General features: G+C 54.0%; 2 protein-coding genes and 1 long non-coding RNA gene across 14 annotated transcripts in view; 1 reads left to right on the top strand and 2 right to left on the bottom strand.

The window, feature by feature from the left end:
• Positions 1-10,004, bottom strand: part of AK8 (adenylate kinase 8) — a 129,351-nt gene extending 119,347 nt beyond the window's left edge. For both annotated transcript variants that reach the window (XM_072748275.1, XM_026009562.2), the window contains exons 1-3: positions 9,825-10,004; positions 7,078-7,162; positions 990-1,039 (exon numbers count right to left, since the gene is read on the bottom strand). In XM_072748275.1, the coding sequence (XP_072604376.1) occupies positions 990-1,039; positions 7,078-7,162; positions 9,825-9,908 (219 nt within the window). In that variant the 5' untranslated portion in view covers positions 9,909-10,004. The remainder of the gene's footprint in view (positions 1-989; positions 1,040-7,077; positions 7,163-9,824) is intronic.
• Positions 10,005-10,218: 214 nt separating this feature from the next.
• Positions 10,219-19,970, top strand: SPACA9 (sperm acrosome associated 9). 11 transcript variants are annotated; one of them, XM_072748282.1, is made up of 7 exons: positions 10,219-10,354; positions 11,166-11,189; positions 11,821-12,013; positions 15,467-15,647; positions 18,038-18,240; positions 18,879-19,026; positions 19,901-19,970. In XM_072748282.1, the coding sequence occupies exons 4-7, from the start codon at positions 15,504-15,506 to the stop codon at positions 19,910-19,912; spliced, it is 507 nt and encodes a 168-aa protein (XP_072604383.1). In that variant the 5' UTR covers positions 10,219-10,354; positions 11,166-11,189; positions 11,821-12,013; positions 15,467-15,503; the 3' UTR covers positions 19,913-19,970. The 11 variants fall into 11 exon arrangements, with proteins under 11 accessions (XP_072604383.1, XP_072604382.1, XP_025865357.1 ...); XM_072748281.1 differs by having other exon boundaries at positions 11,166-11,218; positions 11,821-11,972; XM_026009572.2 differs by lacking the exon at positions 11,821-12,013 and having other exon boundaries at positions 11,166-11,218.
• On the bottom strand, positions 17,313-18,178 carry LOC140597834 (uncharacterized). The gene is made up of 2 exons (XR_011999796.1): positions 17,989-18,178; positions 17,313-17,497 (listed from the first exon to the last, which is right to left on the bottom strand). It is a non-coding gene; the product is annotated as an uncharacterized lncRNA (long non-coding RNA).
• Positions 19,971-20,983: the final 1,013 nt, after the last annotated feature.

Raw genomic sequence — 20,983 nt, 5'->3', positions numbered from 1 at the left:
GAGAAGCAGGCTCCATGCACCGGGAGCCCGACGTGGGATTCGATCCCGGGTCTCCAGGATCGTGCCCTGGGCCAAAGTCAGGTGCTAAACCGCTGCGCCACCCAGGGATCCCAAGCCAGGCTTTTAAAAGATAGAGTTCTACCTCATATGATTACACCTTTCACAAGTTTTGACACTTGACAGGAACTTAATACTGAAACTGTAGGCAGGAGGAGGCACACTAGCATCCAGATTGGGGCTGTCCCCACGGAAAGACCAGGAAGGGGGAGGTGGGATGAGGTATTTGCTATACCTTTCAAGTCATGGTCTTCAAAGTGGGGAGAGAATCATCAGAGCAAATATGGCAAAATGACAACTGCTATAAAATCTGGGGGAGCTGGGTATGTATCTATAGTGCAGTTTCTATGCCCTTCTGATTGAACTATTTTGTAATTGAAAGTTTCAGAATGAGTGAAGAGTCCATTTCAAGGGCCACCTGGGTGTCATAGTGGTTGAGCATCTGACTTTGGCTCAGGTCATGAGCCCAGGGTCCTGGGATCGAGTCCCACATCGGGCTCCCCACAGGGACACTGCTTTTCCCTCTGCCTATGTCTCTGCCTCTGTCTCTCATGAATGAATAAATTAAAATTCTAGGGGGAAAAAAGTCTCTTGACTCTGGTCTGGTTCTGGGAATGTATCCTAAGGATATAAACCAAAGAGTGTGCGAGTCTGCTGTCCGTGCAGCCTGAGAACACCCTGGAAGGTATATCCCAACTGCTAAAATAATGCTCAACCCGGATGGGTGGGGAATATAGTTTTGTGTTCTGTGCTTTCTAGGTTTCCTACTAGGTGCACATGCCACCTCTTGTAATAAGAAAATAAGAAGCAAGAGAGGGGAAGGATGAAGGAAAGCTCAGTCGTGGTGAAAACCCACTGAGGGGCAGCCTCATTCCAGCTCTGCAGGTAAATGAGATATTACAGTATTACAATACTTAATATGATGCACTTACTATAGTTGTTTTCCCCGAGGCGGGTGGACCTAATATCACAATCTTCGGCACTGTGGAAGAGAAAGATTTGAATGTCACCACCTTATATGACAGAGCAACCTCCAGAGCCTGCGGTGCTCTGAGGGTATTCATTTCCTTCCTTCCCCAGATTTCATTTTCTGCAAGTGACATGGTCGTTTGTAACCCAGGGGCTCAGAGATGCTCTTACCACAGAACATACCCTCTATGTTTAGAGAGGTAAGTGATCACTGAGACGGTTTATTTTTCTGTCTCCAAGGGGACATGGACACAGTAACTTGTTTGCCAAACTAATAAATATCAAGAACAATTTGGATTTCAAGCGCCATAAAGCATTTTAAACAGGGACTTTGTCTTAGGGACACGCTCTCAAATAAAGCTGTATTTTATGTAAATGACCTTCTGAGCATATACACACACATATATGCCTTTTTATTTAGCAAATTGTATTCCCCATCATATTACTGAGGGAAATAATGGGGGAGAGCCTGGAGTATATAGGCCAGATTTATAAAACCCCAGATAGAAAAGTCTTTGTTTTCAAATGTGGGCATTTCTATGCAAATGGCTTGCTTCAGAGGGAGACCGCTGGCTCTGGGCGGTTGCTGGCCCCACATAATTCCTATAGCAGCTTTTGGATGACTGATTAGGTGCTGGCCCACTGGAAAAGACCAGACCAGTATCTTAGGAAAAGGACTGGAAGCCATGTGTTCCCGGGTCAAATTGGGATTCAGGACATGGTGTCTGGACAGATGAATCCATGCTGACTCCTCTGCGCACCACCTTGACTTAAAGCCACCCCTCTGCCCCTAAATGTGGGGAGCCAGGAGCACAGAACACACATTGGGAAAGCAGATCTCTCTCCTCACCACTGTTGGCCTGACCCCTGAACCAAGGGGACGATGAACATGTCCCATCTTGTTCATATACTTCAACTCACTTGAGCTTCTGAGGTCTACATGCAGAGCCCATTCCTGCCAGGCCACCGGGAGGGCCCCTCATCTGTGCAGAGGACAATGGACAGGCATGACCTTTTAGTTTGGAAGTGGAAACGGAGAAGGAACTAGTGTCCATTTGGCCCATGATTTAATGATCAGCACATTTACACCCAGCCAGGCTGCATGGGTGTAAATATAGACCTTTGCCCAGATTCATAGCACCTTCTCGTTTTCAGGGAAAACATGGAGGGAAGGTTTAAGATGATTCACTGATTCACTCATGGAGCACCTTGTCCTTGCTCGGTGCTAGGACCGATGCTGCCAAGCAAAGCATAATGGAACACTGGTAATTGTGTTAGGTGGGAATTGAAGGGGAGCAGTCATCCTCCGTGCCTGTCCCTGACTAGGGAACGGCTCTCTCCTGGAGAACATGACAGGCTCAGCACATGTCATGGCTTTTTGCTGCTTCTTCGATTTTTATGTGCCCCAACTAATTGCTCTAGAGCACTGTTTCCTATATTTCTAAACACTTATAAACCTGGTCCTTTAGCCCCAATGATGTGTGAATTTGCTTCTTGGAAGCCCCAAATCTTTCCTGTTGGTGGTGATGTGAATCAGGGATGGGGGTGGGTGGGAGGAAGGCCCTGGACAAGGCAGCACTAGGGCATCTCCTCCAGCCCCGGCTACTGGCCTAATGTTGCCATGCTTCAGCTCAGCAAACCCTTGCACCCACTTTCCTCTCCAAGGCAGGCTCAGCTGGGGTGCTTCCTGCCTGCCCCAGCGTGGCAGACACAGTTGGCCAGAGCCACAGTAAGGGAGCAGCAGGTGGACCGGTCTGGCTCCTGTGCCCTTCGCCTGGCTGCCTGGCTGGGACTCTGGCCACAGACATCTGCTCAAGCTCCTCAGACCTCAGGCCAGACACAAAGGCTCAGGGTCTGCGGAGCCTGAGGAGTAGGGGCCACACCCCGACAAGAACCTTTTGGGAATGAGTTGACTCCCAAGTCATGAATTCATCTTTTTTTTTTTAAATTTTTTTTTTTAATTTTTTATTTATTTATGATAGTCACAGAGAGAGAGAGAGAGAGGCAGAGACACAGGCGGAGGGAGAAGCAGGCTCCATGCACCGGGAGCCTGATGTGGGATTCGATCCCGGGTCTCCAGGATCGCGCCCTGGGCCAAAGGCAGGCGCCAAACCACTGCGCCACCCAGGGATCCCCATGAATTCATCTTGACAAAGTTGTGGGGCTCAGAGGCTGCTGGGGAAACCCTCCCCTTCCGGGCTCCCATAAGTGGCACCCAAATTGTACACATCTATGAAATTGCTTTAAAAGGGGGAACATCCACGGCCTCTCTCCCCACCTAATTTCTCACACACATTTATGTGATTAATTTCAGTTTCTTAAAATCTAACACCTTGAAACTCCAGCTCTGCTCATGAGTAATTATTTATAAACAGTGTCATAAAAGGCTGCTTGACTGCCAAGAGTAATCAACTTCTTCAAACCACTTCAAAGGAAATCAAAAAACCTTTCCATCCACAGATCCTTTTGAGGTTTAACTAGGAGCATGATTTAAAATTCACAAGAAAACCCTTAGGTATTGGAGCTCTAATACACAGCTTTCTTGGACAAACGTTTGATAAAAAAACGCAACATACCATTATATACACCATCACCTGCTTTAATATTGCCCAGGGCTACTGTAAATGCTCACTTTGTACTAAATCTGCTTTTCTCGAGGCGAAGGGGCTGCCAGCCATGTGCCGGGGGCTCCCCTTGTTCCCTCCTGTGCATGCTCACCAGGATGAGTCTGGAGCCTTCTCTCCCTCTACACCAGCCACTGGCCATGTGAGCCACTGTCCACCCCACACCATGTCCAGTAAGTGGAGATGCTGAGTGCCCAGCTTCCTGCAAACTCAGGCCCCTGTGTGGCTGGAAGGAGGCAAGATGACCTCACTTACGAGCCCAGGGCAGTGAATATACTCACTGGACGTCGGAGGGCGTCCCTTCATCTATGGTCCTCTTCCAGACCACACAGGAGTAGGGTCCAACTGTTCTCGGCTTCCTCTCCCTCCAAGAAAACTCATAAAAGGCCTCTTTTGCTTTACTTATTGGCAGAGGCCTGGGCACAGGGGGAAACCCGCATATGTCCCTCTCTGTTCTTTATTTAGTGGTTGGGACTTGAGCAAAAAGGGCAAAGAGATTCCACCATCCATAAGAGCAGCCGGGCCATGGCCTGAGAGAGGCTGTGGGAACAAAACACCCCACTCCAAAACAGTGGCTCCTGGGATTCAATGCTTCTACTCCCTTTTGGGGCCAAAAACTTTGACTCTGGCTCCTGAGGAGACCAGGAGGCCGGCCCCAGCTAGAGCCAGAGGGCAGGTCTGCATTCTTTGCACCCCTGCTTAGGAGCAACATAGCATGCTGTGTGGTCTGGAGAAGGAATAAAGGCTCCGTGGCAGGTGCCTCAGAAAACACCATGAGTGAACGGAGGAGGTGCTGAGGAGGATGGAAGAAGGTGAAGGGACGGAGGGAGGGAAGAGGCTGCACAGGTGGTGGTAAGGCCAGCCCCCAGTGTCTGCTTCGGCGCTGAGTCGGAAACAGAAAGATGCTGGTAAAGTGGATGGTTTGACACTGAAAATCAAATCTGCACACAGATGAGCAAGATTAAAGTATAATGAGAATCTGCCTCAAATTTCAGCTCTTGAACTTCCAGCTGGGGGGCTGGCCGAGTCCTGGGGCTCAAGGTTTGAGAACGCATGGCAGCATGTACCCCAAAGCGAAATGCTTCAAACTGACAGGATGAAGCGGCCCCTGCAGCCGCCCACCGCTGGCCAGGCACTGTCCCCTCCATCCCAGTCACCCAAGCACGCCCCCGTTTACCAATGAGGACACTGAGGCCCAGGCGGGGCCAGGCTCCCTTGCCAGTTTCTTTACATTCTTTTTTTTTAAAATAAATTAATTTTTATTGGTGTTCAATTTGCCAACATACAGAAAAACACCCAGTGCTCATCTCGTCAAGTGCTCCCCTCAGTGCCTGTCACCCATTCACCCCCACCCCCCGGCCTCCTCCCCTTCCACCACCCCTTGTTCGTTTCCCAGAGTTAGGAGTCTTTATGTTCTGTCTCCTTTTCTGATATTTCCCACACATTTCTTCTCCCTTCCCTTCTATTCCCTTTCACTATTATTTATATTCCCCAAATGAATGAGAACATACACTGTTTGTCCTTCTCCGATTGACTTACTTCACTCAGCATAATACCCTCCAGTTCCATCCACGTCGAAGCAAATGGTGGGTATTTGTCGTTTCTAATGGCTGAGGAATATTCCATTGTACACATAGACCACATCTTCTTTATCCATTCATCTTTCGATGGACACCGAGGCTCCTTCCACAGTTTGGCTATTGTGGACATTGCTGCTAGAAACATCGGGGTGCAGGTGTCCCGGCGTTTCATTGCATCTGTATCTTTGGGGTAAATCCCCAACAGTGCAATTGCTGGGTCGTAGGGAAGGTCCATTTTTAACTCTTTGAGGAACCTCCACACAGTTTTCCAGAGTGGCTGCACCAGTTCACATTCTCACCAACAGTGGAAACCACAACTGTTGGAGAGGATGCGGAGAAAAGTTTCTTTACATTCTGACAAGAGTGCTGACATGCAGTGAACCCAGGGGCTCCGGGTGGTGGCACCTCACTGAATTCACTCACTGAATTCACATGCCATTAGCTCTTGCTCTGCTCCTATTTCACTTTTCCTTTGCTTTCGCTTTGTTTATCCTGTACTTTTGCTTCTGCTCTAACTTTGCTGTTATTTGGTGGTGGCAGTACAAGAAAGCCAAACTCGGCCGAGGGCACCCAGTAGGGTTCAGGTAATAGCAACACCTAGTCCTTGTCCAGACTCAGGTGGGAGAAGGTGGGAAGGCAGACACATGTGCCTCCAGAAAGCCACAAACGGAGGCCTGGGTAGGAGAGTCCTGGCTGGTGAGCCACAGTCCACAGCAGGGCCGCCAGGAAGGAAGGTGGCCACTCTGCCCCCCAGCGCCAGGAAATAAACAACCAGTCAGAGAACGGAGGCCTCTCAGGAGAGTCTCACACCAGAAGGCCAGGTGGACAGCTCAAAGTGACAGTTCTCCTGGCCTTCTGTGCTCTCAGCTCCATTTCCACCTGTGGCACGTGGGCTTACCACCAACATCAATCCTCGAGTCTGCAGAGGCTCAGAAAAGGGCACAGCTGTGCTCTCCATGAGCCACTCTGCTTAGGTTGGTGAAATGGCACTGGGATCTGAGCAGCCCCTCACTCTGATGCTCTTCAGCCAAGCCTGAGAAGGTTGGTATCAGGATCTGTGTCTGGGACATGCCGAAAAGGCCAGGTATGCCCGGTGCCCAGGCAGGCCTGGGGTCTCCTCTCTCCCGCCTTTCTTTGTGCTTGTTTTTCAGACTCCTAGTGTCCTTCCTCATCTTAGGCTTGTGAACCTACCACGGGGCACTTCAGGCCTCTGTCCCTCTCAGCTGCGCCAAGTGCTAATTTCACTGGTGCACTGGTACCTCCTTCAAAGTGGCCAGTATGCCAATGAAAAAAACATCAAAGCTCCCAGATACCAGTTCTCCCTGACGGTTCACACAGGACGGGAATGATCCTCCACTTGGCAAATCGATTGTGGGATGGAATGGCCTTCCCTTCTCCCTGGTTCTGGGCTCTGGCTTTGGGGCCAGCTGGCCTGCACTTGGGCTGAGGTTTGGGAAGCTCTGGTGCCCACTAATGGGCACCAGTCATGAGACCCCCAGGAAAAGCTGAGTGCTGCCTGTCTAGGTAGACCAGAAACCAAATTTCCACCTGACAAGTGAAGTCATCACAGAGCTTAAACCCAACAGGCGAGATCATATGGGACCCACAAACACATTAATAATTGATTCCATGGGCCATTCAGAGGTTTTTGTTTTAATAACTTGGCAAGAGACCTTTTTTAGCTGTGCCCCCGAAAGAAATTAAGGCATTTTTAAATCGGCCACCATTCCATGTTGTCAAAAGCCCTCCCCACCCGGTCCAGCCCTCCTTCAGACACAGGGAGGACAGAGGGGTTCACAGTGGTTAGGCAGGGAAAGGAGAGGGAGGAGGCCCATTCGGATGCTCACCATTATCATTGTCTTGTTGCAAGTGAGTGATCATGAACGGGATGGGGTCCTTGGGCTGGTAGATCAGGAGTTGCTCCAGCATGTTCTGTGGGCACAGGGCAGACACCCAGGGGGTTAACACCTGCATGCGCATTCAGGGCCCTGGGCTCAGGCTCAGGTGGCCCAGCACCCTGGTCGCTACCAATATTGGCTGGTCTGATCCCTCTACCACACCCACCAAACATGCCTTCAACTTGGGATCCAGCCCCTGCCCCAGGTGCCATCTGCTTTGGTTCCCCGTGAGCAGAGGCATGAGGGAAGAGCCACATAGGTATCGCTGGGAGACCCCTGCAGGGACTGCACCCAGACCCAAGAGCAGGTGGGCCCAGGATCCTCTCCCCACAGTCCGTTGGTGCCTCCCAGACCTGCCTTCTCTCAGTTCTCTTCATGCACCATGTTCACGTGACCCTCAGAGCCTTAGCAAATGCTATTCCCTCAGCTTGCAACGCTTTTCCCTCTGAGTCATGAGGTCTCCATGTAATCATACCTTCCTGATTACGCTCACTAGATAAATCCTGTCATATGCTCCTGTAGCCCCCACACGTCCCTGTAATTTCCTCATCCTTGTCCCAGTGCTGGGCATACTCACAGTAGGTGCCCAATGCCAATGTCTGCTGGGGAGGGCATGGCCAACACAGTTGCCCGTGTCCATCCAGGATGGGAGAGTGGGACAGAATAGTTACTGACCAAGTATCTAAATAGTGACAGTCTGGCCATTCAGTTCCATGGAAAAGCAGCTTCCATGGTTCCAGAACAAGAGGCACAGGAATGAACTGGGGAAGTGATAGGAGCTGAGCTGGCGCAGTAAGGAGCATCCTTCAGGGACAACCCAGAGGGCGGGGGACTTTTGTACTTTGGGGGTGTTGAGCGCACGGATGTGTGATGTAGACAGCACAAAGCTGTGAGAGGTCCTAGCTCCACTCTGTGCCTCACCAGCAAGTCCCTTCCCTTCTCTGAGCCTCAACCTCCCCGGCTGGTGGAGACCCCACTGGTGGTGGCCTCTGATCAGTCTCACTGCAGAGGTGGTGTTGAGATGACACTAGCTGGTTCACAGATGAGTGTTTTTCATTTCACTTTTCAACAGTTGCATATCTAACACATATTAGCAAACCTAGGATTTCAAGGATTCTGCTTATGAGGAGGTAAAACAGGCTAATCTTTTAAAAAATGGGCTGATTTAAAGAAATGACTACATTAAAGTGGAATTGTGGTGGTAGTATGTGAATTGATACATGTGATAACATTTCATAGAACCGTACACAACACAAAAAGAAAGAAGTGCAGGTAAAGAGCGCCTGGGTGGCTCAGAGGTTGAGCCTTTGGCTCAGGTTATGATCCTGGGGTCCTGGGATCGAGTCCCACATCGGGCTTCTCACAGGGAGCCTGCTTCCCCCTCTGCCTATATCTCTGCCCCCCCCCCCCGTCTCTCATGAATAAATTTTTTAAAAATCTTAAAAAAAAAAGTACAGGTAAATACACATGAAATCCAAATAAGGCCTCAGTATGGTGAACTGTTTTGTACCAACGTCATTGTCATGGAGTTACGTTAGATGGTATTAGCGGCAGGAGCTGGGGAAGGGTACAGCAGAACTCTGTGCTGCTGTAAAAAAAAGTGTAAGAAGTGAAAATGGTAAAAACCATGGAGGGAACCCACACAAATGACTAAGGACTGGAAATACTGGACGAAAAGCTTTCTTGGACTGCTCCGTCCACAATCCCTCTGAGGTACACCGGGCTCTCTAGAGCAAACCACAGCCCCCTGGGGAGCTGGCCCGATCCTGCCCACCAGCAGGTGATTTATAACTCGGCTGGCCATTTGCTTTTTCCTGGACTGGCCCACTCGGTTTTGGAGAAGTCTCTCCCTCCGTCAGTTAACACTTTCCAAAGGAAACACGTGTTTGGTGGAGAGATGGAGACGGTTCTGACTCTGAGCTCTGCTCCCGCGGGTGCAGGTCAGAGGCTCCACGGAGCACAGGCATCGCCACAGGGGTGCCTCGGGATGGGCTATGCCTGGAGGAGCAAGTGCTCTGGACACTGGGCTCCAGCTTCTCTTAGGCCCTCACCACCCCTGAGTGGCAGAGCTCTTTCAGTCCAGCTCCTGAAAGCCTTTGCCTCCAGGAGGTGCAGAAGGCACCCAGAAGGGGCAGGGCTTTGCCGAAGTGCACACGGGGACTGAGGGCCCCGACAACTCAGAACCCAGGAGGAGAGGTTGCGGGCAGCCCCGAACTCCTGGCCCTACGGAAGAAAGGCCATGTGGGAAATGCTGCTGTCCCAACCGTGGGGCTGGGATCCGGGGAGGCAGCCCTCTCAGGGGACGGGGATGTCGCCCGGAACTCGGACACTCCCCAGCTCAGAAACCTGGAGGTGTCAGCGCGGGAGGGGCCTCCCCGAGACCAGCTCTCGCTTCTCGCCTCTTGGCATTCCACGGTTGCCGAACTGTGGCGGGAACGGGACTTGGCCCAGGCCTCGGAGCTGGCTGGCCCGGAGCCATGTCCACATCCTGGCCAGGCGGCCTGCCCTCTTTCCTCCCTCCTTGGCCCGCAGGGCAGGGGCAGGGGGTCCGCCGGCCGAGGCATCCCTCGGGGTCCCAGCGGTGCAGGAGCCGGACACCGCCCCCGCTGCGGGGTCGCCGCCGAGCAGCCGGCTATGGCGACGGAGGCCCCCGGCCGGCGCCCGGTGTCGCGACGGGGCGCGGCTGCCCCGGTCACCTGCATCAGCTCGAACACGTGGCGCTCCTCCCCGTACTGGGGCATTTCCGGGGGTATGTGGTGCGGGGCGGTGGTCGCGTCCATGCCGGGTGCAGCGCGCCCGCTCCCTGGAGACCGCCGTCGCTAGGGCCGCCGCACGCGTCATCAGCGCGCGCCCGCTCCCTGGAGACCGCCGTCGCTAGGGCCGCCGCACGCGTCATCAGCGCGCGCCCACCGGGGGCAGGTGCTTCCCCGCGGGCAGGTGCTTCCCCGCCCCGGCCTCACCCCGCCGTCTGCACGTCTCAGCGGGCCCGCGAGGCCTCTCCAGCTGCGGCCTTCTAGGACCGGAGGTGCTCCAGGAGGGCCTCGGGTGCCGAGACGCCGAGGGGCACGTCCACACCCCCCCACCCAAGGGGGCGGGTCCTGCGCTGGTTCCGCCAACGCACCCCGACCCGGGCGCTGACAGCTCCGAGGGCCGGCCCGGCTCTGCTGTCTGGGCCAGAGTTTCCCCATCTTTAAAATGAACAGAGGTTAGGGGACGGCTTGAGAAGGTAGGGGAGTCCCTGGGGGGCTCCTAGGGGGCTGGGCGGGAAGGCCTGGGCTCACGGGCGGGGCCAGGGCGGCCACGTGACCCTGTTGCCATGGCACCCGCGGGAACAATCGGGCCCACGGCCCCTCCCCTTCTCGCCGTCCCCACCCCCCCCACCTCCGCGGCCCTGCGAAGGGCCTCCCCGCCCCCCGGGGCCCCACACACCCTCGGAGGCGCTCCAGCTTCAGCACGCTCTGTGAGTGAAGGCCGCTCTAGGACCAGCGAGGGGCAAGCGGGCCGGGGACGGAGCCACCGGAGCCCTGGGGCAGGGGGAAGGGTTGGGTGGGGACCGCCGCCGCCGCCGCCGCCCCGGGACGGGGATGGGGTGGGACCTCGGGGGCGGGAAGGAGCGCTTCAGTTGCGCTAATGCCCAGTGGGACAGAGGCAGCCTGGTATCAGACGCTGCGCTGGACTGAGAACTCTAGCTTTTTGTCTTTTGCCATTTTTCGGAGGAGCTGCTGGTTTTGAGCTCTCAGTGCTCTCAACAAAACTTGTGGGGTCTGTACATTATGGACAGGACGTCCGGCATTGTCAATACAGACTGCTCCGAGTTCACCTCCTGGCTCCACCTAGCCGTGTGAGCCTGCTCCGTGCCTCACTTTCCTCCCCTGTGAAGGGGAGATTATGGAAGGATTTCATGAGCTAATGGGCCTGAAGTATTGGTAGCTGGCATGGAGGAGTGCACCATGTGTAGGGGCTACTATTAGTCATATTATCTCGTTTAACCTTTGTGCCAGCCCTGAGAAATAAGTACCTTCATTCCCATTTTACAGGTGAGAAACTGGAGGATCAAAACGGTGAGAAGTAGTTGGCTGAATGACTTCGGGCAAGTTATTTCCCTTTTTGGGGCCTCTTTCCTCATCAGTTTTTTTTTTTTTCCTCATCAGTTGTTGATCGTGAAGCATTAAAATCAGAAGTCCCCTTGCAGATCTTATCCAAACCACCTCATTTTACAGATGGATAAACTGAGGCCCAGAAAGGGGGGAAATTCTTGGCCAAGTTCAGTGTTGAGCAAAGGCAGAGCCAGGGCTTGACTTCTAGCCAAAGGCTGCACCACCAGCCACTTGCCCAGAGATATGCTCTCCCGTGTAAAAGGCTCCAGTTCTGTCTTGTGCCCTCAGAGCTGCTTCCTCAAAGCGTGCACACCTTGGTTGGCTTTCAGAGCCAACTGCAAAGACAGCTGGGGAAGAAAAAGCGTGCCGCCTCCCCCTGAACAGGGAACACAACAACCAAACCTGCAATTTGCACTGGAGAGGTTCAGTTTGCTTCCTGGACATTTCTGAAATGACTTGCCTTTCTCCTCATTTATTTTAAGCCCTAGGCACTTTTCATACCACGATTTAATCTTCTTTAGCAGCCTGGGAAAATACAAATCAATTAAAGCCTAAAACCTATTGGGTAATCATTTTTTCCTTCCTCCTCCCCCAGATCGAGAAGTGCCTGCACCCTGTGCCTTTCATCCAGACTAATTTGGCTGCAGTGACTCTCGTTCAAGGGACAATCACTTTGGATAGCTTATTACAGCTCTTCTCACGACATTCCTGGCGTGCATGTCACAAGTCGCTAGGATCAAGAACCAAGTCAGTTTTGCTCTCAGGGGCTCTTGGGGCCACCAATTGAGGTAGCATTGCATCTGTAGAGAACTTGACAGCCCCAGGAAGCCCCAGGAGGGTGGCAGGGAGGCAGACACATAGGGCAGCCCCTTCTGGGATGGGGAACAGAGAATTGTCTCACAGGAATGGAAATGAGACCCCAGGGTCCAGCCAGTGCATGACCCCTGGGGCGGGGGGTCCCAGCAGCTTTTCAGGCCTTTGGTGTCCTCTCCACCCCACCCACTGGCTTCCAACCCTGGCCAATCTGATGTGTGGCATGTTTATCTCTATGGACCATCATGGGAGGGAAAGAGGGAGCTGTCCAAGCCCAGACTTTATGAAGTCAGGCAGAGCCAAGTGGGAAATCCTGGCCTGCTCACTTCTAGCTGGGTAACTTCAGGTTTGTTGTTTCTCACATAGGGGTAATCATGGTACCTTCAAGGTGAGGACTTAACGCATGGTCAGCGCTTTCCTACAGCCCCGTTGAGAGTAACTGCTGTTAGGAGGATTGGGGTGGGTGTTCAGGATCTCCTTGAAGGCTGGAGCGTAGCTCTAGTTTGTCTGCCCCACACACACCCAGCCCCTGCAAAGGACCCTCTTGCAGACAGAAGCTCTTCATCCTGACATGCTAGTCCCACTGCCCTGCTTGCTTTTCTCTTTAGCAGTGCCCTTATCTAAAACGTGATTCATTCGCTCATCCTTACTGTTGGCCTCCCATACTGAAAGATAAATCCCTCCAGGGAAGGAGATATTGTCTATTTTGTTCAGTGCTGTGTATAGCCCAGCACTCAGAATGGTGAGGAATGAATGAAGGAACGAATGAATGCATGATGTGCTTCTTACCCCTTTTGGCCTGCAGTGGTTCTCCTAGCTTTGTGTGATACTTGGGGTCCCTTAGCCTTACCCTGTCCACTGCCTTCTGTGCTTGCTTTCAGTATTCTCACATAACCCCCTCCCAGCCTCCAGCCAGGGGCCCCACCTCTCCTCTCCGGGAGTCTCTGCTGCTTTCAGGGCACACACCATGCCTGTCGTGGCATGCCCCCTGACTGTGTGCACATGGTGTGATCACAACAGCCCTGAGCACCCTGGCGACCAGGCACTGCCAAGTGCCAGGCCCTGGGCTCCACACTGCCACCTGCCACCTCCTGCAGTGCTCACCCCAAGGCTGGGAGGCTGACACTGTTCTCTCCTGACAGCCTGTTAGTACTCAGACGCTCACCCCAAGGCCGGCAAGGAGTGGAACCAGGATTTGAACCCAGGACTATGCAACTCCAGAGCTTGGGTTCTTCACCACCCACCACAGCTCTGAGCATTTTGGAGGAGGGCCAGACAAAGCATATGCTCCTCCTCCTCCCCAGAAACCTACCTGTGTGCTGGGCTCCAACTTTTCTAGGCTTCAACCCCCAGGTCACATGTAAGCCAAGCCCCAGGCCTGTGGTAGTTGAGGCAAGTGAGGCACTTGCCTTGATGCAGACTGTGAGGGGTGCCTGAAACCCCGGTAATCAGGACAAATAACATCAAAATTAATGCAAAAACTCCATTGAAAGGGAACTATTAAAAATGTGAAGCCAGGATCAATATTACTTGTTCCTTTTGCCCAGGCTTCCCGGATCAGCAAGGCGTGGCACTGGACCGCATCCCACATTTACTTAAAATTCAGATACTTTGTGGACTTTCTGGTATTAACTTTTATTTCTCCAAATTGTGTGACAAATACTTTTACCTAGCTCGATTGCTGAGTTTTGGGATGTCCCCTGAAATGTCACACTGAATGCCTCACCTGCCCTGGTAAGCCTATACCATGAGAGGCACACCCCAAAACCTTGCCCCCCCCTTTACTGTGTCCACCATTTCTGCCTCTGGGCACGGGGAGGGGGACTGTGGCAGGTGTTCCAGGTGTCTGAAAACAGCAGGTGCCCACCGCAACCCCACAGCCCAGGCTCCCCTTCTCGCTTACCCACTATGGGCAGGGTGCCTGGCCCAGGCCCAGGCCCATGGGGCTGCAGCTGCTGTGAGCAAACACAGGCATCGTGGTTCCCAGGGTGGGGCCTGGGCACTGCTGCTGAATGCGCTCCCTGGGATGTACAGTAGACCACTGAGTTTCCCGGGGTACCGTTATCAGGGCCCAACCTGGTGTGGCTCTGCTCCCAGATCTCCCAGTTCTCAGCTTTGCTGCTCCCATCATGTCCTGGAGGCCACCTTCTGATGTGTTCTTGCACTTCCTCTCATCCCTCTTCTTGCCATGAGGATGGCCTCCCTGCTCCAGCCCTGCTGTGGGCTCAGGATGCCGAGGGAGACCCAGCAGAGAGAAATGCCTTCTGTCCCCCTCGGGCTCGGTCCTCTACCTAGGGCCTGCCAGGAAGCCTGGAATGTCTTCTTCCCCACCCTTGCCCTTGCCAGGTGGTGTCTGGCCCCTTCCACTTGCAGCAACTCACTCAGACCCTAGGTTGGCCGGCCTCCTCTGACCCCTGCTCATATGGGGGCATGTGTTGTACTGGATCCTCGTGGTGGAGGCACAGTGGCTGGGGCAGCTTTGAGGACTCCAGTTACAGGTCAGGAAGCCTGGGACCTAGAGTGTCTCCAACAAGCTTCCTGTGACACCCTGGACTTCGGTTCCCCCCGGCCCAGGAGTTAAAGGGAGTTGACCGACCAGGGTCTCCAGTTCTAGCACTCTCTAAATCTGTGACCTGTGACATCTTGCGTGGGCTCAGCAAAACTGTGATGTCACAGAGAGCAGAATCCACAGGCTCTGCTCACAGAGGAGATTCTAGACGCATTGTGGGCTATCTGAACCACGCTAGGGACAGTCTGTGAGGCACCAAAAGAGAGCACTCCCTGTGGCGTGAATATTTCCCATCAGGCTCATTCTTTCCATGAACGTGGGAGGCAGAGAGGAGTTGCCGAGGGCCAGCCCCTACCCTGAGAATGTGCAAGGCTGAGATCAGGGCTCCTGACCCAAGCACAGAGCAAGGAAACCGCCTCTTCTCAGACTTGACAATCCAGTACAGACTCGTCCGCTGCTTGGCCCACTGGAAACAGTCCCTAGACTTTCTCACGAATTGCAAGGGGGCAGGTGTCTTACGATTTGGTCCAAACTGATAAAAATCACAGATTTGATACTCTGTGACCTATTCTGTGATCCCCCTCTGTTGCTGACAGCACAGGAAGGCATTGGAGGCTGTGTGTGCGTGTGTGTATATGTGTGTGTGTGCATGTGTACCCCCACAGCCTGGAGAAACTGAGGACCAGAGTAATCTTTGTCTATGCTTGAGAGAAGGAAATCATGGTTCATGGCAAAGTACATGTCCTTGGAGGGTAAAGGGACCTGGGTCAGGCTGTATTCTGTCTTGGACAGCCTGGGGGGATCTGGAACTAGTGAGGTGCTCCCCGGAGAAGGCCCTGGCCATGCTGGTCGGGGCCTCCAGAGCTGGGTCTGCAGTCTGTTTCTGAGGGCCTCATCCCTGTGCTCTTGTTCCCTGTAGATCCCTCTCCTTCTGTGAATAATCACTGAGGAAGACAATGAATGAGGCAAAGGAGTCCCTTCGGAGCATCGAGCAGAAATACAAACTCTTCCAGCAGCAACAATTCACCTTCATCGCCGCTCTGGAGCACTGTAGGGAGAATGCCCACGACAAGATCCGACCCATCGCCAGCATTGGGCAGGTGGCGTCCCGTGGGCTGCCGGGCGGTGGGGCCAGGGTTCCCCAGGGACTTCCGGGCAACACCTTGCTTGGAAGGTGAAACTGAGGTTCAGAGTGCGTCAGGCATGCTTGTGCCAGGGTCAGGACTAGTGGGATGAGCCCTGCATCCCCTCCCCAGATATGTGAGTGAATAACAAAGTGGTTACACATGAGGGCTGGAGCCTGCCGACCAGGGTTCAGATCCCAGCTCAGCCCCACGGCCCCTCAGGGACCTCAGGCTGAGAGTCACCTGTGTCCCAGTCGTCTGCTCTGTAGAGTGAGAACAACTGCACATCCCCAGGGAGTATGTGGATTTAGGGAGATCATGAGGGAGACGCCCCACCCGTGTCTGATGCCTGTGGTCCTGGCTGTCCAATCCCACTGGGGCCGGAGAAACTGCGCCGTGCTGGGCACATTGCTCTTCCCGTGTGCAGATTATCACAGTGTGCTCTGCAGGACTTGGAGGCCTGGAGATGAGACACGCCTTCCAGGAAGTAACCCACACCTGGGTGGGAGCCTCCCAACTGCAGACGTGCTGCGGGCCCATGGGCCAGCTTGTGGAAGGCCAGTGGTGCACGGGTGGGGGTGGGGGTGGGCAATGGAACTCAGAACTCCTTAGGAGAAGCACGTGTGCACCCCCTACGCCCCCAGAACAGCAACCCTTGCTGGCAGCTTCCTTTAAAAATCCTTTCGTCTAATAAATGTAAAAGCTTCACCCAGTTTTTTAACTTGAAAAGTTTTAAACCTACAGAAAAATACCCTTTCCCCTGAACTATTTGGAAGTTAGCCACAGCCTTTCTAGCCCATTCCCCAATGGCTCAGACTTCCAAGGCCATTGGACAGGTTTTTGGCGTCGGGAAGGAACATCTGCGACCCACACCCCCACCGTGACCCACACCCCCAGCCCGATCCCCAACCCCAGCCTCTGCTCAGAGTCTGCATCAGCGGTTGGTGACCCCCGGCAATGCATGTGCACAGGGGAGTAGCCTCCTTGCCTTAAGTCCAGTAGCACAGGGGAGTGGCCTCCTTGCCTTAAGTCCAGCGGGAGGCTCTTGGTAAACAATGCCCCATGGTCTGACTCTCTGTGTGAACTGTTGATTCTTGGTGCTTGCCCTGCCCTCCCTGGGCCTGGGTTATCCTGAGGTAACCCCCACACACACCAGATAGCCAGGTGACTCTGTGTTATAGCTACAGCGTGGTGCCTCAGGTGGCTGGACATGGTGCCCCACATCCATGGAGGCTGCCAGAGCCTCCCCCCCTTACAGAGCTGCTGTCCTTAGAAGGAACCACTCAGATCATTTGGGAAGACCTCACCCCAGCAAAAGAAAAGCAACCGGCAGTGGCAGGAAAACGCTGGCTTAGACTTAGGAATGTCTGGCTGCTAGAGGAGGGAGGTAACGCCCCCAGCCACCAGTTTGTCACAGGGCATGCGTTTGTGAAGTGGGCCAGTGAATCTGGTCTGGACGGGAGCCAGTTCCTCCTCAGCCCACGGATAGGCCTCTTGCCTCTCCCGACCTCAGATCCAGAGTGATGGGCAGGGCAGTGGGGGTGGGGGTGGGGTGCGGTGGAGGTTGCATGGAGGGGAAGAGCCCCTGCCAGGGAAGGACCTCCATGCCCCCTGAGGAGAGTTAAAAGTGGATCAACCATATTACCATTCTGAGCACCTTTAATGATTTCAGAAAGGTTTCCCTGCTCTTGTACCTGGAACACCTGGGAGCTTCCGTGTTGTTTTGGCATTGAAGCTCTTCATCCTAGAGTTGATTTCGGTGTGTGGTGTGAGGTAAAGACTACCTTTTCTTCTCCTATGGAAGATCCCTCTCCCAGGGAGAGGCCCTGGAAACACAGGACAATGAAACTTCAAAGGATTGTAGTGCCTTCTGCTTGCTTCTCACTCCTGAGGAGTGGGTCCTCTGAGCAGGCTTGAGGCATGAAAGGTCAGGGAGCAGCCCTCTTTAGGTATGGGCTGAAGCACGTGGGGCCTGGTGCAAGGTGGGAGCTCAGGGCCCAGAGCTGGGGCCAAAGGCCAGCCTGGCCACTCTCCCTGGTGCCCGAGCAAGTGATTTGACCTCTATGAGCCCCCACTAGTCACCTGCAAAATAAGGACTTGAAAAGGCACCCAGCGCATAGGGCTCAGGTGAGGGTGTTGTGAGGGCCAGGCTGCAAAGCTCGGCACAGTGCAGGGGGCACTCCATGATGTTAACTGTATATAGCAGCCTGTGCATGCAAATGCTTCAGTGTGACTGGCCTCTGCCCTGTGACTCTGGGAGGCTGGGAGGAACAGGGGTGTGGGGCACTGCTTCCTGGTGTTTGGCCCAGAAACTCACCAGGGGCCCAGTGGTGCTGCCTCAGTTCCCATCGTGTGGGCCCTCACAGGTGCAGAGCTACACAGAGCACTACTGCAACAACTCCACAGACCGGCGCATTCTGCTTATGTTCCTGGACATCTGCTCGGAGCTGAACAAGCTGTGCCAGCACTTTGAGGCCCTGCACTCTGGCACTCCGGTCACCAACAACCTGCTTGAGAAATGCAAATCCCTGGTTAGCCAAAGCAATGACCTAAGCAACCTTAGAGCAAAGTAAGTCGCTTCTGGGCCTGTTTTGGAGGCCCAGGCAGCAGGGCGGGGCTGGAAAGGAGGGGTCCAGCAGGAAGAAGCAGCCTTCTGCATGAGGGCAGGTGCCTCCAGGCCCCCTGCCCAGGTGGGAAATCCCAGGCCCACTGATTTATTGGATGGCCCAACCCCACCGATCATTTTACTGAAGCTGAAGATAGTGAGACGCAAGCCCTCTCACTGGAGTTGACACCCGGCAAAGGGAAGGGGATCACAGAGCACATGTTCCCAGAAGCCCACAGAGAAGCCCCAGCCCTGCCAGTGTGGCTACCTAGTTAATTCTGCGCCCTCAGCACAAAGTGCCATATTCTGGAGCATATGGTTTAGTTATTGGGGTGAAGAAGAGTCAGAGGGACTAAGCAGTACATTTTGGAGCAGTTATGGCAGGTTTCCACAGCCCCTAATCTGGGTGTCTACAATCACAGGTGAGTGGTTCCAGAGTCCTGCCCCTCACAACAGGATTAGCCAGGATTTGTTGCCCAACATCTGGTAGAGAGTGTGGTATGGCCCATGCGGCCCTGAAACCTCCCCAGGGGATTCTGATGTCTGCAGTCTGGACCAGAGCCTGCCCCAGGTCTGGATGAGTCCCTCTTGCCACCCCACAGGTACCCTCATGATGTGGTGAACCACCTAAGCTGTGACGAGGCCAGGAATCACTATGGAGGCATCGTCAGCCTCATCCCCATCGTCCTGGACTTAATGAAAGAATGGATCGCCCACTCGGAGAAGCTGCCCCGCAAAGCACTGCAGCATGTGAGTGAGTCCCAGGCACGCCAGGAAGCCATCGGGGCGGCGGCCACTCATCCTTCCTGGACCACAGGCACCCAGCCTCGGTTAAGAAAACACAAATGTAGGCAACTTACAAAAGACAGCCCCAAACCTAGGAGGAATGACAAAGGATGTTCAAAACCTCCCTGGAGACCACCTGGCGGGAAACTGTAACTCAGAGCTGACAACCTGCGTCCCGTACAGTGCTTTGTCACTTAACTTGGTCTCCACTGTCTGATCCATTCTTTGGCACCCACAGCCCCCGCCACTGATGAACCCTAAGGGGCCTGCCCAATATACTGTCAGAGAACCTCTCTCCTTTCTCACTTTAACTTCTAAGCTCTTGCCTCTGAGTGTCAAGGTCTGTGCCAATGAAGAGGACCCCCACTTGCAGTCTTGTTGGGAGAGGGTGTTCTGGGGAGGCAGCTGAGAGCTGGGGCCACTGGCCTGCCCACGTGCACCCTGCCAGGCCCAGCCACGCTGCAGGTCTGGCTTTCCCGGTCGATCCACCGAGCTGGAGGCCTCAGAGCTCCTTTCCCGCCATAGGGGCAAGTAGGCAAGGCTCGGCTCTCTGCAAGACGGGTATTCGGCCTGCCGGGAGGCTGAGGGCCAGCATGATGAACTTCCTCAGTGTGATTAGGTCTCTGGGCCAAAACCCAAAGTGGAGTGAACCTGCCTTCGCTTCTCCTTTACTTGGGAGAGGGAGACCATGCAAGAAGCCGGAAGAATTCTGGTCTTATGGCTCCTGTGCAAGGATGGTTACCTGATTTTCACAACACTGAAGGCCCCGACATTATAAAACGTGTCTCTGGCTTCTGAGCTTGCTGGAAGTTCTGACTGTTGGTTTTTCCCTTCACAGGGGGCGACTTAGCTTCTGTATTCTTGCTTCCTCGAGCGCAACCATCAAGAATAAAAAGTGTTCTACTACCTCTCTGCCTGGCTCGGGTTTCCTGGGACTTATCCCTTAAAGACAACTGCATTTATCCTAAGCCCTCAGAGGACACTGGGCAGTAGCCTCACAAGCAAACCACAAGCAGAGAGCAACCACTATAGATGCTTGCTCTCAGGAGGTTCATGCCAAAGACCCACAGGCTGGCGCGGGGACTCCTTCCATAGTCAGAAGCTATTCAGATGAGAATCTGAATAGACCTCTGAATTTTCCAGACAAAATAAAAAACTGCCACCTCTGAGTCTGCTTCTGCCATTAACATGGGCAGAGCACACTGATGTCCGGGGGCAGCTGGAAATGTGCATTCCCAGGAAGAGATGAGGCGAGGCTGGACCTAACAGCTGGGTAAGGTATTTCCTGCCATCTTCCAAACACCCAATAACATCACAGAAGGAAGGTGGTGGGTGCGGGCTGCGCCAGACCAGTAAGCTCTTGACAACCTCGGTGTTGTTAGGCTCCACCAAAAGGATTTTTTTTTTTTTAAGATTTTATTTATTCATGAGAGACAGAGAGGGGGGGGGGGGCAGAGACACAGGCAGAGGGAGAAGCAGGCTCCATGCAGGGAGCCTGACATGGGACTCGATCCCGGGTCTCCAGGATCATTACCCTGGGCTGCAGGCGGTGCTAAATCACTGCACCACCACTGCTGCCCCAAAAGGACTGTATTAAAACCAACGGCCAGCAACCCCCAGGGAGGTGAGCGCACTCTAAGCATGGACAGCAGGGCAGGCCGGCAGGCGGGAACATCTCGGAGATGACTCAAGTCACCCCTCCCATGTCCCCGTGCCACTCCAGGGGAAAGGCAGGGATCTGAGGCAGACAAAGGTAGGACCTATGGCTGTGCCAGGTCATTGGCTAGAACACAAGGGGACTTACAGAGACCACAGCCAGATTCTACTTGTCAGCCCCTCCTCCAGCTGCCCGAGGTAGCCAACCAAGCCAGGAGCCCCCTGCATCCAGACAGGTCCCTGCTTTACCTGCGAGGCCTTTGGA

This window comes from Vulpes vulpes, chromosome 2 (assembly GCF_048418805.1).
Source record: "Vulpes vulpes isolate BD-2025 chromosome 2, VulVul3, whole genome shotgun sequence".
Classification (NCBI taxonomy): domain Eukaryota; kingdom Metazoa; phylum Chordata; class Mammalia; order Carnivora; family Canidae; genus Vulpes; species Vulpes vulpes.
This window is presented reverse-complemented; position numbering and strand designations above follow the sequence as displayed.

What these genes read in the sequence shown, in the direction of transcription:
- SPACA9 (XM_026009569.2), top strand. Translation starts at nt 15,504, where the DNA reads ATGAATGAGGCAAAGGAGTCCCTTCGGAGCATCGAGCAGAAATACAAA. An exon ending in CCATCGCCAGCATTGGGCAG is followed by an intron (nt 15,648 to 18,037) that starts GTGGCGTCCCGT and finishes GGGCCCTCACAG; the next exon opens with GTGCAGAGCTACACAGAGCA. An exon ending in CTAAGCAACCTTAGAGCAAA is followed by an intron (nt 18,241 to 18,878) that starts GTAAGTCGCTTC and finishes GCCACCCCACAG; the next exon opens with GTACCCTCATGATGTGGTGA.